Raw genomic sequence first — 13,432 nt, 5'->3', positions numbered from 1 at the left:
TCTGTAGACATTTCATTACTGTGCTTGGTAACATCCTCAGTGCAGCTTCTGATGAAGCGTTGGTGTGTTTTCGTGCCTGGTTTTTGAACTCTGGGGTCCATGGCGATGGATTGCCTCAGTTCCGGGTTTCCTCCGTAGTGGAATGTATATGGGGTCGAGTTCAATGTGTTTATTAATAGCCTGTTTCGTGGAGTGCCATGCTTCCAGGAATTCTCATGCTTGTCTCTGCCTGTCCCAGGATCTTGGTGTTGTCCCAGTCGAAGTGGTCGTTCTCCTTATCCACGTGGATTGAGATCACACACACCGACGCTTCAGAGGCTGCACTGAGGATGCTACCAAACATGATAATGAAATGTTCGCAGAACAACAAACCAGCTCAACGAGCCACCCAACCTTAACACCCACAACCCAAGCTACATATCGACTCTAAAACCTTTAGATCTGTCACTAGCTGTTTATTCAAGTGGCATCTGACCCAATGAAAACAGACTTACCATCTTAATTGCAAGGATATATCTGCAACCTTAAAACAGTAAACATTATTTTTTACATTAAAAGTAATCCAGTAAAGGAAGAGTTATTGCTGACAGAATAATGAATTGCTGCACCATGGCATTGTGTACTGAGATACAAGGTGGCAATCATGATTCCACGAATGGGTATTCTATAATTGAACTCTACTGTAAGCGATGAAGGGAGAGCAACAAAGAGCAAAACAGGGAATTATAGACCAGTAAGCCAAATATCGGTACTAGAGAAATTTCTCAAATCCATGGTCAATGATTTTATAACAGAGTGTTTAGAAAGCAATGGCAGGATCACACAGAGTCAGCATGGACTTATAAGGGGAAATTACGTTTGACAAATCTATCGGAATTCTATGAAGATTTAACTAGTAGAGTTGACGAGGGAGAGCCAGTCAATGTGGTATATTTGGACTTTCAGAAAGTGTTCGACAAAGTCGCGCACGAGGAATTATTGTGCAAGATTAAAGTGCATGGGACTGGAGCAAGTGTATTGAGATGAATAGGAAACTGGTTGGCAGATAGGAAATTAAGAGTAGGAATTAATAGGTCCTTTTCAAATTGGCTGGCAATAACTAGTGGCGTTCCTCAGGGATTGATGCAGGGACCCAGCTTTTCACAATATGTATTAATGATTTGGATGAGGGATCAAAATGTAACATCTCAAAGTTTGCAGATAATACCAAGTTGGGTGTGAGGGTAAACTGTGACGACGATGCAAGATCTTTCAGGATGATCTGGACAAGTTAGGTGAGTAGGCAAATCAATGGCAGATGCAGTATAATTTGGATAAATGTAAGCTTATTCACTTTGGAAGCAAAAACAAGGTAGCAGATCACTACATGAATGGCTGTAAATTGGGAGAGGGGTGTCTGCAGTGGGATCTGGGTGTCCTTGTGCACCAATTGCTGAAGGTAAGTGTGAAGCTGAAGGTGCAGCTGGTGGTAAAGAAGTACCACTCATTCCAAAAAAAAAAGCTTTTCCATCGCCACTGCTTCTTTTGCTGATGGCCGTAAATAAGTGTCCTCTGTTTCTCAATTTTTCCATCATTGGGAACTGTTTCTCTCTAAAACCCTCATGATTTTGAGCACCTATCAAAATATGTCTCAACTTTTTCTAAGAAAATGGAGTAGATGGATACCAACAGGTTGTTTCCCATAACTGGGGAATGTGAAACAAAGAAACACTGCTTCAGCTTAAGGGTCAATCATTTAGGACTGTTAGGATGTGAAGTTTCTTCACCTGTGATAGGGTTAGGGTTTATTCAAAGAGTGTCTCATCCATAGAGGATCCCCACCTATTTGACAGGACCGTCCACTGAATCCAAATCTGGGCCATGTGCAGGGTCTTACTTCCCCTTTTCCCTCCAAAAATCAAGATAGGGGTTTCCGTATCCTCAGCTTCCACCTCACCAGCCTCCATGTTTAACATCCTCTGCCAATTTTACCAGCTTTAGCAGAATACTATCATTCAAAAAAACCCTTTCCTTACCACTCCTCTTTCAGCATTTTGAAAGGATGACGACACCCTAGATCATACTTCATTCACTACTAACACCCTTTTCCTATGATATATCCTCTGCATTTTCACGAAAAGGTAACAACTTTAACTCCTCCATTCTCGTCATCCAAGGTCCCAATGACCCCTTCCAGTTGAAACAGGTATTGATTCGCAATTTTTTTTTTCAATTTAATATACTGTATTCACTGTTCTTGATGCTCTTTCCTCTAATTTCTTAAGAAGCATTTCACCTTTCTTAAGGTGAAAGGTTATCAGGGCTAGTGGAAATGTACAATAATCAGATCAGCGAGGATCTTACAAAATGTGTAGCAGGCTCAAAGGCCTTGTGGCCTCCACATCCTCCTAATTTCCCATTTCAGTTATGCAAACACATTGGCGAGGCCAAATGAAAACCAGGTAAGAACATTGTAGAACACTAATGTTCGGTTCACAAGCGTTTTTAAAAATTCTTTCACGGGATGCTGACATCACTAGCATAACAAGTATTTATTACCTAACCCTATTCAGCCATTTCACAGTCAAAAATAATGCTGAGTGTCTGAAGTAATATGTAGACCACATCAGGTAAGGGCAGTAGATTTCCTCCTCTAAAGCATATTAGTAAATTAGATGGGTTTTTTTTGAAACAAGCGATGTTAGTTTCATGGCCAATAGGAATTAACTTTCAATTCAAAATTAATTGATAAGTTTCCTGATGGAATTGAAATCTATTAATAATCTCTCCTGCCTTCACCTTACAAAAAACATTTCCCTTTATTCTTCCTGGCCCTAAGCATCCTTTTACTAAAAATTGACATTTCTACTTTTTTTCCATCTTGGTGAAAGGTCACCTGCACTTGAAACATTAACTCTCATTTCTCTCCTCCTGCTGCGTGACATGCTCAGTATTTCCAGCAATTTTTGTTTTATTAAAAATTAAAACTGGATCCAGGAGTGTCCAAGCACTTTTAATTTTAGAGTCCGGCCCATAAGAAGCTAGTTTCTTCTCTTTGTCCATAAAACTTAGATAATTTATAAACTGACTGAAACTTAATTTACAAACATTTAAACAGCTTTTCCATCTGAATGAAAACAACTAGAAAACTGACAGGTTGACTTTAGACTTACTTTGTCCACACAATCGTCAAAGAAAGCCAGACTTGCATCCTTGTCACTCACAAAGGAACACTCCTCAATGAATCGAATAAACATCTGTGTTTTAGTCATCAATGAGTAAAACTTCTGGTGAGAACGGTCCCGACTCTTGAGGAAACCTATAAAGGTTAGCATGAAATCACTAAACTTATATAAAAAAAAATTCCTCTCAATGGAATGTGATCCCAAAACATTGGTGGAAACCTTACGAGACTGACAGTCTCCTTTTGATTAATTAATAACTTTTGAGAGACAGAATCGCAAAATGATCTAGCAGAACAAGTAATTCAACCATAGTAACTTTTAGTCTTATTAATTCCTTGGAAAAGTTTTTCCAAAATTTCAAGGCCAATTGCTAAACACAAGTGACAAAAATAAATTTTGTCTTTATCACAGCTTTTATACCATGATGTGTGATTTGGATGTCAATACGAAATTCACCAAAGGAAAAAGACATTCCTTACATAATTTGGAATTTAATCACCAGTTTGATATTATAGAACAATTTAAACTGTGTTAAAATACTTGTAATTAGTGTGTTTGAGTTTAAGCAATCTGTAATGCAGTGTTAAATACTTTATTAAGGAGCCAAACTTATTAATTGCCAATTTGAATCTACAAATATAAGTTTTCTAACTATTTTTAACTATTTTTAATCACCTTGAAGATCAAACAGTGAGCTTGCATCCGTTGCTTTCTCAGAGGGAGCCTCTGTGATGGGTTGAAGATAAGTTCTATAACCCTTCAGTATTAAAGCCATGAATCGCAGGAAAGCTTCTTGTATCTCTATCTCCAGTACCTGCATCTTCTTACCAAAGTTAAAATCATGATCATTTATTGTTAAGTCCATTAAAGCTTCATCTCTGGGTCTTTGGTGCACTGTAAGAGAATAAATTTAGTTTTAATTTTAAATGATTACTGCAATATGAAAATTCTCAACTGTATTGTAGTAAACAGCTGATTTTTCTTTAAGGTTAATTTAAAATGACTTTGTTAATTTTGAAAGAAAAACTTGATTTTGCAGGTTTTATTCTTCACTTCCTCCCCTGACAACCAGGCTTGACTGATGGGCAGAAAGAAGCATTGTCTCTTTCCTAAGCTGTCATTTTTCATTTTCAAGTGTCGATAACCAGTGTTAGAAATTTCTTTGCAGTGGATGGAATTACATCTGATCCTGTTATACGACTGTCATGTGTTCAGGGTCTCTCACACATGTTCCCACCCATTTCTTTTGATTAACTGCTCAGCACCCCACTTTACACTCTGAGTCCTTCGCATGCAGTTTAGCTATGAATAAAGTGGAAGGAAATACAGTCAGAGAAAAGAGGGGACAGGAAACAACTAACATCAGCAGAATTAGGGAATCACAGCCTCTTTTAAACACTTAACTAATTGGACAGTCGTATGTGCAGATTTTGCAGCAAGTTTCCCTGGACATTTAAACCTTGCCTTCCTACTTCTGGGAAAGAAAGTAATTGTGGGGCTCCATATATTATTCCAGCTAACATCAGCAGAGCACAAATCAGGGAAACAAAATTGGGGACACTCAGCGCTGTCTCCCACTTCCCTTTACCAAATCTATGAAAGGAATTTTGTAGAGAACTGAACCTATTTTATGTGCAATATATTGAAGTCATTTTGCAACATGTAGTCACTGTTAAACACAGATGTTAAGTTTTACACTGGTGCAGTGATATGAACGGAATTGGAAATTCTGATAATCGAATTATACAAACACAGAAACAGACCCGTCACTCCAACTCGTCCAAACCGACCAGATTTCCTAAACTGATCTTCTCCCATTTGCCAGCATTTAGCCCGTATCCCTCTAAACCCTTGTTATTTGTATACACATCCAAATGCCTTTTAAGAGTCGTAATTGTACCCATCTCCACCATTTCGTCTGACAACTCACTCTATACATGCTCTACCCTGTGTGAAAAAGTTGCCCTTTAGGTCCCTTTTTAAATCTTTCCCCTCTCACCTTAAACCTATGGATTCCCTCTAGATTCCATTTGATCTGGCCTTGCTAACCAATCTACCATGTGGAACTTAACAAATACCTTGCTGAAGTCCACACAAACTACGTTTACCGCTCTGCCTTCACTCTTCTTCATTACTTCTTCAAAAAACTCAATCAGGTTAATGAGACATGATTTCCCATGCAGAAAGCCATTTTGACTCTCCCTAATCAGTCATTGCTTTTCCAAATAAATGTAACTCTTGTCCCTCAGAATCCCCTCCAACAACCTGCCCATTGCTTACATCAGGCTTCACCGGTCTACAGCTCCCTGGCTTTTCCTTATCACCTTTCTTAAATAATGGCACCACATTGGCCAACGTCCAGTCTTCTGCCGCCTTACCTTTGGCTATCAATGATAAAAATATCTCAGTGAGGGGCCCAGCAATCTCTTCCCTGGCTTCCCACATTGTTTTGGGATACACCTGATCAGATCCTGGGCACTTATCCATCTTTGTGCATTTTAAAACATCCAGTACCTTCTCTTCTTAATATGGACAAATTTCACTATTTATTTCCCCAAGCTCTCTAGCTTCTATATCCTTCTCTACAGTAAATACTTTTAGGAAATACTCATTTAGAACCTCACTCATCTCTTGTGGTTCCACACATAAATAACCTTGTTGATTTTTAAGCGGCCCTACTCTTTCCCTAGTTTCTCTTTCCCCCTTAACATATTTGTAGAGCCTCTCTGGATTCTCTTTAACCAATTTACCGAAAGTATCTGAGGTCTCCTTTTTGTCCTCTTAGCTTCCCTCTTAAGTATACTCCCACTGCTCTTATCCTCCTTTGGGGATTCACTTGATCGTAGCTGTCCATACCTGACATATGCCTCCTTTTTTTTTCCTTTACCAGAGCCTCAATTTCTCTAGTAATCCAACATTCCCTACACCTACCAGTCTTGCCCTTCGCACTAACAGGAATAGATCAAAAAGGAATTTTTTGAAATCATGAATAAATTACAATACTTGATAGATAAAAACATACTTACTCTCTGCAAGCTGCTCATAAATGCTACTCAAAGAGTTGATCAGATTTTTACAAGCTTTCTTAGGAAGCAGTTTCCACGTCAGGTTTTTTCTATCATCAGTTCTGAAAAAACAATATTATATTAAATTCTATTCTTGAGCTCAAATACGGCATCTGAACTTAGAATTACGAATCGCAATATTGCTGTTACTATCAGCAAAATCAAAATTATGTAGCAAGTACCCTGTATAACCTTGAGTTTTAACAAAACAAGAAGTTGCTCTAAATTGTAATTCAGTACACACACTGATGACTCAGTTGCTAGCTGGAGACTTTTGAGCCATCAAATAACATTGACAGGTATTGTAGCTTCCTATTTCATGCATTAATCCAAAATTCTCCCTCACTACTGTAATACAGACCACTATCAGCATCATTCAAGTTACTTGTTTATAAAGTAAACTATGGCTAGAACAAAGAACAGGTCACCTTCCTGAGGAAACGGTCTAGTCAAAATGATTTGGGGCCCAATAATAATAATTTTAGACAAACAATGCACATGTGTCACACTACAATTCCAAATGTTTGTGAACATTTAATCCCTGCCCTCCTTGTTTAAGGATTCTTATGAATCCACCATAGCATCCCTATCTCTGAACAAGCAGTTCAAGTCCCACCTATTGCAGAGGTGCACGATATCTATGAATAGGTCGATTAGAAAATATCTGCAGACAGCAAAGTTACAAATGCAAAGGTGTTATGATACCACCTTAGGGAGGGATAGAAGGAGACCTTGTTAAATCTTGTAAAGGAATTTCCATGATAAATCTGAACCTAGACACTTATGTATATAAAAAAGTACACCTGCAAGCCCTGGTCCAATATTTCCCAGCCTCAGTAGAAGATCTCACAAGATCGCAACTCCCTAATTTATTTCCTACATATCGTTTAGTTATTGCTCAAAAAGTCCAACTTATTGTGAGACACGCCTATTCAAAATATGGAATTCTTCTGATGCAGTTTTTTTGTTTGCAAGCAATTGTTATTCATAAATTCACTTTATGCTCTAATTGTAATGCAATTAACATCTTACTGAGAGATGGTGTTAGTGTCCAGGTCCACACAGCTTACATCACTTGGAGGATCATACAGGTCAAAGTAGCGAGAGTCAACTCCTACGATGAAAGGACAAGGGGCACTAAGGACATCTGCCAGAGCCAATGGACAGAGAGGAATGTATGGACACGGCCAATGGAATGGAAATATCATCTGCATACAAAAAAGTCACAATAAAGTCAACATACTTTCTCTTAAATATCCACTTGCTTTCAATCAACTGCTGTAATTGGCTCAGCTAAGGTTAAGTAATTGCCAAGGATCTCAACGTTTTTTTTTCAACATTCCCCTAATATGACTGAAAGTAACCAGGTCCTCTAACTTTGGAAATCTACAAAACAAAAATTATTTTGCTCCTGCAAGTACAGCTTTATGCTAAAACTCTATTTTGTATTTTGTGAGCAGAAAAATTTAGGATTGAAAACTAATGTTTCTTCGCTAGAATATTTCCCAGAAAGCATTATATGATCTAGTCAAAAAGTCAACACACATCTAAGGACAGGTTTAGAATGATTGACCACGTCCAGTAACCTTACATAAAAAAATTTCTTCAATTTAGCCGATACAAGTTAAGAGGTACAGTTGCATTCTTACAACCTATATAAAACATGGACTTCATTTATAAACTCAAGGCAGTAATAAAAACCAGCTGCAAAGTTTTTACAAGTTCAGTTTGAAATAACTTTCCACATTATGTTTGATCCCTCTAATTTATGATTTTTTCAGATATTACGACCTCAATTAGAACTTGCAGATTCTACAAAGTTCCAGCATTCAAAGAAGCCATGTCAAAATATCTCACCAAGGGCCAATGGCAATTCTGCCAACACTCAAGTTAGACCTTCATCCTGGTATACAAAATCTTTTCTAGCTGCACCTCAACATTCTTTATGGGTCCATAGAGTCTCTGTTGCATGCAAAATTTTCTTCAAGGCTTTTTAATTGATTGTAATAATATTATTTGCAGTATAAAAAAAAATTCAATGTGGTTGACTGAAACTACTTCTATGGATACACATAATTCCCTCGCCCATTCCCAACAAAAAATTCATGGGTTCTTCTTCATTACAGCTTAACCATACCACTAAATTACCAACATTGTTATTGGTGCGAAAGCTATCATTAAATATTTAAAGCAATTCTTTAATAAAGCTGGCACTCCTTTATTCCTCTGAATGGCTCAAGAAGCTAATGTTATATAAAGGAGGTTGTTATCGCCTGTTTCTGTATTGCTATGATTTAGAATTTCATACACTGAACAGATATCTTTTCAATTTAAAGATTAAGAGCTACCCTCAAACTTCTAAAACAATGTACTTTTAAAGACATCAGAGATAATGGGAACTGCAGATGATGGAGATTCCAAGATAATAAAATGTGAGGCTGGATGAACACAGCAGGCCAAGCAGCATCTCAGGAGATGCTGCTTGGCCTGCTGTGTTCATCCAGCCTCACATTTTATTACTTTTAAAGACATGATTAGTTCCAAAGTTTTTTTTCTCATTTTTTATTCCGTTTCAAGCCAGTATTTTTATTTCAGTAATGATTTTCTGGCAACAGCAGACCAGCTGAATAGAAATGCTGAAGTTGATTGCACCAGTTAAATTAACATCAATGGTGAAAATCGAGGCGTTCTTTGGTGATATTATTTCAACTGTGCACATGTTTATTTGGCTGTTTTGCACTGTCAGCCTCAGCAATTTCTCTCTGGGAGATCCTCAATCTTATGACTACAGGATTTTTTTTTAAAACCAACTTCTCAAATAAATCTAAGGGAAAAAAGCAAGGCTCTAACATTTTCACAAGGAATTGTGCTAGACTCTCCAGACTGTAAACTTATTTCCAAACAACACGATCATGGACTGTAGGGAAAAGTTCTGAATCTTTTCAGCCAACATGCTTACAACTGCATAATAAATCTCCTTTTTCATCAGTGTTATGAGCCATCTGAAGCAATGCAAGCGTCCCAAACCACCAATCAATCATTCTTACAGGAAAGCTCTAAAGGCACAATTAAATGGTTTGGCAAATTTATCAAAAATGTAAAAGCAAAAAAAAAAATCTTTAAAGAGTTTAAAAATTCAATCAGATCATTCCACAATCCTCCCAAGGTCCACACAATGTCCAAATATTTAAAATCCAGCAGGTTATTACTCTCTTCCATTTCATTTTCATGATATATGATTAAACTATCAATTTTTCAATAGGATCAAGCATTTGTCAGTAATGAAATGCACTTTATTTCTATCGCCATCCCCCCCGCCACCCAATGAATGTTACTGAATTGTTAGGCGTCAGTAAACCTAGATACTTCCTGCACACCACAAAATGCAAACTGATTTCACAACTGAGAGACGAGAATTACAGATTCTATGACAGTTCATGTCAACTTATTATATTTTTCATTATTGTTATTGTGGCTTTTAAGGGAAAGACTGTAGCTAATAGGAAGCACCTGGTCATGGTGGTAGAAAAATAGCTGTTGTTTTACAATTAGAAACACCAACGGAAAGGTGTATTGCTCAGGAGAGCTACAAGGGGGCCTGGGAAAACCTTGGCAGATAGGGTCAAGGAAAACTCTGAGGCTTTTTACACGTATGTGAGAATAAGAATGATCAGAGAAAGGGTAGGGCCAAACAAGGATTGCAAAGGGAATTTGTGCACGGAGCCTAAAGAGATGGGAGAGGTCCTTAATGAATACTTTTCTTCGGCATCCACAACTGAGAGGGACCCAGTTGTAGGGGAGGACAGTGTGAAACAGACTGGTAGGCTAAAGGGGGTGGATGTCAGTAAGGAAGATGTATGAGGAATTTTGAAGAACCTGAAGATAGATAAATCCCCCAGGCCTGATGGGATTTTTCCAAGGATTCTATGGGAAGTGAGGGAAGCGATTGCAGGGCCTTTTCATCCTCACTGACAACGGGTATAGAGCAGGAGGACTGGAGAATGGCAAACGTCATTCCCTTGTCCAAAAACAAAATTACAGGCCAGTTAGTCTTACTTCAGTGGTGGGCCAATTATTGGAAAGGGTTCTGAGAAATAGGATTTATGATCACTTGGATAGGCACAGTGTGATTTGTGATAGTCAGCATGGATTTGAGAGGTAGATCATGCCTCACAAACCTTATTAAATTCTTGGAAGAGGCGACCAAGCATGTGGATAAAGGTACAGCAGTGGATGTGGTATACATAGATTTAAGTAAGGTGTTTGATAAGGTTCCCCATGATAGGCTCATACAGAAGGTAGGGTGGCATTGGATAGGGGGAAATGTGGCAGATTGGATTCAGAATTGGCTGACCCTTAGGAGACAAAGGGTGGTAGTGGATGGAAAATGTTCAACATGGTGCTCAGTTACAAGTCATGTACCACAAGGATCTGTTCTGGGTCCTCTTCTATTTATGATTGTTGTAAATGATTTGGATGAAGGAGTGGAAGGGTGGATTAGTAAGTTCACGGACGATATGAAGATGGGTCGTGTTGTGGACAGTGTGGAGGGCTGTTTTAGGTTACAAAGGGACGTTGATAGGATGGAGAGCTGGGCTGAGAAGCGGCAGATGGAGTTTAACCCTGAAAACAGCGAGGTGATTCATTTTGGAAGGACAACCCTGTAGTCTGCTTTCAAAATTAACAGAAAGATTCTTGGCAGTATGGAGGAACAGAGGGACCTTGGGATTCATGTCCATAGTTCCCTGAAAGCTGCCAGCCAGGTGGATAGAGTTGTTAAGAAGGCGTATGGTATGTTAGCTTTCATTAATAGAAGGACTGAGTTCAAGAGCCACGCAGTTATGCTCCAGTTATACAAAACCCTGGTTTGGCTACATCTGGAGTATTGTGTCCAGTTCTGGTCTCCTCATTACAGGAAAGATGTGGAAGTGTTGGAGAAGGTGCTGAGGAGATTTACCAGGATGTTGCCTGGAATGGAGGGAAAGTCTTATGAGGAAAGGCTGAGAGAGCTAGGGCTTTTCTCTTTAGAACGACGAAGGATGAGAGGTGACTTGATAGATGTGTACAAAATGATCAGAGGTATAGATAGAGTGGACAGCCAGAGACTTTTTCCTAGGGTGGAGGTAGCTATTACAAGGGGGCTTAGTTTTAAAGTGAGTGGAGGTAGATATAGGGGAGATATCAGAGGTAGGTTCTTTACGCAGAGAGTGATAGGGGCACAGAATGCATTACCGGAGAGGGTAGTGGAATCGGCCGCATTTGGGGCATTTAAGCGGCTATTAGATAGGAATATGGATGCTAGTATAAGGTAGGGATGGAGGTTAGATAGACCTTTGGTTTAGGGTAAAAGTTTGGCATAGCATTGTGGGCCGAAAGGCCTGTACTGGGCTGCATTGTTCTGTGTTCTAAAAACTCCTCAATGGCTCAGTTATAAAGTCAGAATTCACCTGAGCAGAAACAGACCAAAAGGTCCTGGATGTGATTTCTAGTCTGTGCTCCATTTGCTCAGTGGATGCTAGAGGCCAGAATGCTAGAACTGACCTCAATGCCCCTAAAAAAACGCCAACATAGATCCTATTTTCAGGTGGTCTGCAGTGACTCACAGCAAAATGCTGGCATTACATGAATTGATTTAATAATCTAATGACTGCAACAGTAATTCTCCTTGCCAATTTCAAACACAATGAATTTTCTGAATATCTGAGTGTTTGAGACATACAATTAATGATAAGCAGAATTAAATGAAAATTCACACAAATTCACATTAAAAGGCTAATCTTGAATGGAGTGTTTTAACCAAGATGAAACTAAATTAAGATCAGTGTTCCAAGGAACAAAAAATATCTATGCATAAATATATAAACCAAACTACTACATTTTTGCAAAGCTCCATGAAGAAATCTCTCAAAAGTTTGAGTGAGCTTAATACTCACAGAAACGAGCGCTTCAGCCACACTAGTTAAGACGGCCGGTCGGAGAGAGTGAATAAGAATCTTGTGTTCAGTCAGTGCATACAATAGCAGACTTATTGCTTTCTCTGGGCCCAGGTTCTGCAACAAAGTAGTGAAACTGCCACCACTGAAAGGAAAATGGACAGGCATTTCAATTCAGTGAAGTAATGCACTGATTACTTTTCACTTTGATTGCCTGACTAAAATATATGTCTGGACGGCCTAATTTATGCCTTTTACTGAAGTATTACATGCATTCTCTAAATGCCCTCTGCTCTGCAGACCATTTCAAAGCAGTTATTGTAGCAGATGAGCTGATTCTATGGCACTCACTCAAACAATATAGAGTGACTCCTAAAAGCAACAAGAATTGACTTGCCCACAAGGAAAATACCTTCCAATAATTTTGAAAACAGAATTGTTTTCATTAACTTATTGTTCAAGTGGTAGCAGGGAACTGAACCCTTCCCTGTCACTCGACAACCTGTACTTAACAGAGGAGTATGTGGCACAATGAAATTCATGAGCTTGGATGTTTGGAAATATAAGCTATAACATTGTGCATAAAACAATCTTAAAATGATTAATAAAGTGAATCTTCAAAAACATTTCACAAGAACATTAATTTGAGTGAACACTTAGTACAGTTTACAAGACAACTGTGATAATTCAAACTTCAATTTTTGAATAACTACCCCCGTTTGACATTTCTTTGAAAGAAAACATTCTGTAATGAATTTCAAGAAATAATATTTCACTGTTTAAAATATGAAATTCAAGTGGCTTTATTGCAATTAATTCCTTCAATATGAAAATTCATAAAATGCCCTCATCATTTACAAACAATACGTTGCATGAAATGTAAGTACAGGTTTCAGCTCTATCTGTAATCATAATTAATCAATTTCAATATGGTACAGAATCATGTCATTTAGATAATTTAATTTGCAATCCAAAATGCTGCCTTTTTGAAATATAGTTGAAAATAGCTAGCAGAGATCTGTCAAAGCCTAGAGGAAACTGCATAGTTGCCAGTTTGGGACTGAAACCACAAGATGGTTACTTTTCAACTAAGTACTTGACATCAAAAGATGAAAGGGAAGAAGCAACAGCAATGCTCTCTGGTTATAAATGCATCATACCTTGGACGACATAAGGAACTGATGCTAGGAATGAATTGCATAGTTGTAATTCAGTCAAGGCTCTTGTGACAAAGTGAAAGCACAAAGCTTTGTTCTTACATTTTTTGTTT

The 13,432-nt window shown here is 38.3% G+C and overlaps 1 protein-coding gene across 11 annotated transcripts in view; it reads right to left on the bottom strand.

The window, feature by feature from the left end:
• The window catches only part of dennd4a (DENN/MADD domain containing 4A), a 174,729-nt gene that overhangs the window by 73,723 nt on the left and 87,574 nt on the right, over positions 1–13,432 (bottom strand). For all 11 annotated transcript variants that reach the window (XM_059639348.1, XM_059639350.1, XM_059639351.1 and 8 more), the window contains exons 9-13: positions 12,163–12,307; positions 7,262–7,437; positions 6,191–6,291; positions 3,840–4,058; positions 3,153–3,298 (exon numbers count right to left, since the gene is read on the bottom strand). In XM_059639348.1, the coding sequence (XP_059495331.1) occupies positions 3,153–3,298; positions 3,840–4,058; positions 6,191–6,291; positions 7,262–7,437; positions 12,163–12,307 (787 nt within the window). The remainder of the gene's footprint in view (positions 1–3,152; positions 3,299–3,839; positions 4,059–6,190; positions 6,292–7,261; positions 7,438–12,162; positions 12,308–13,432) is intronic.

This window comes from Stegostoma tigrinum, chromosome 33 (genome assembly GCF_030684315.1).
Source record: "Stegostoma tigrinum isolate sSteTig4 chromosome 33, sSteTig4.hap1, whole genome shotgun sequence".
In the NCBI taxonomy this organism is placed as follows: Eukaryota; Metazoa; Chordata; class Chondrichthyes; order Orectolobiformes; family Stegostomatidae; genus Stegostoma; species Stegostoma tigrinum.
Note: the sequence above shows the minus strand (reverse complement) of the source record. Positions and strands in the feature narration are given on the sequence as shown.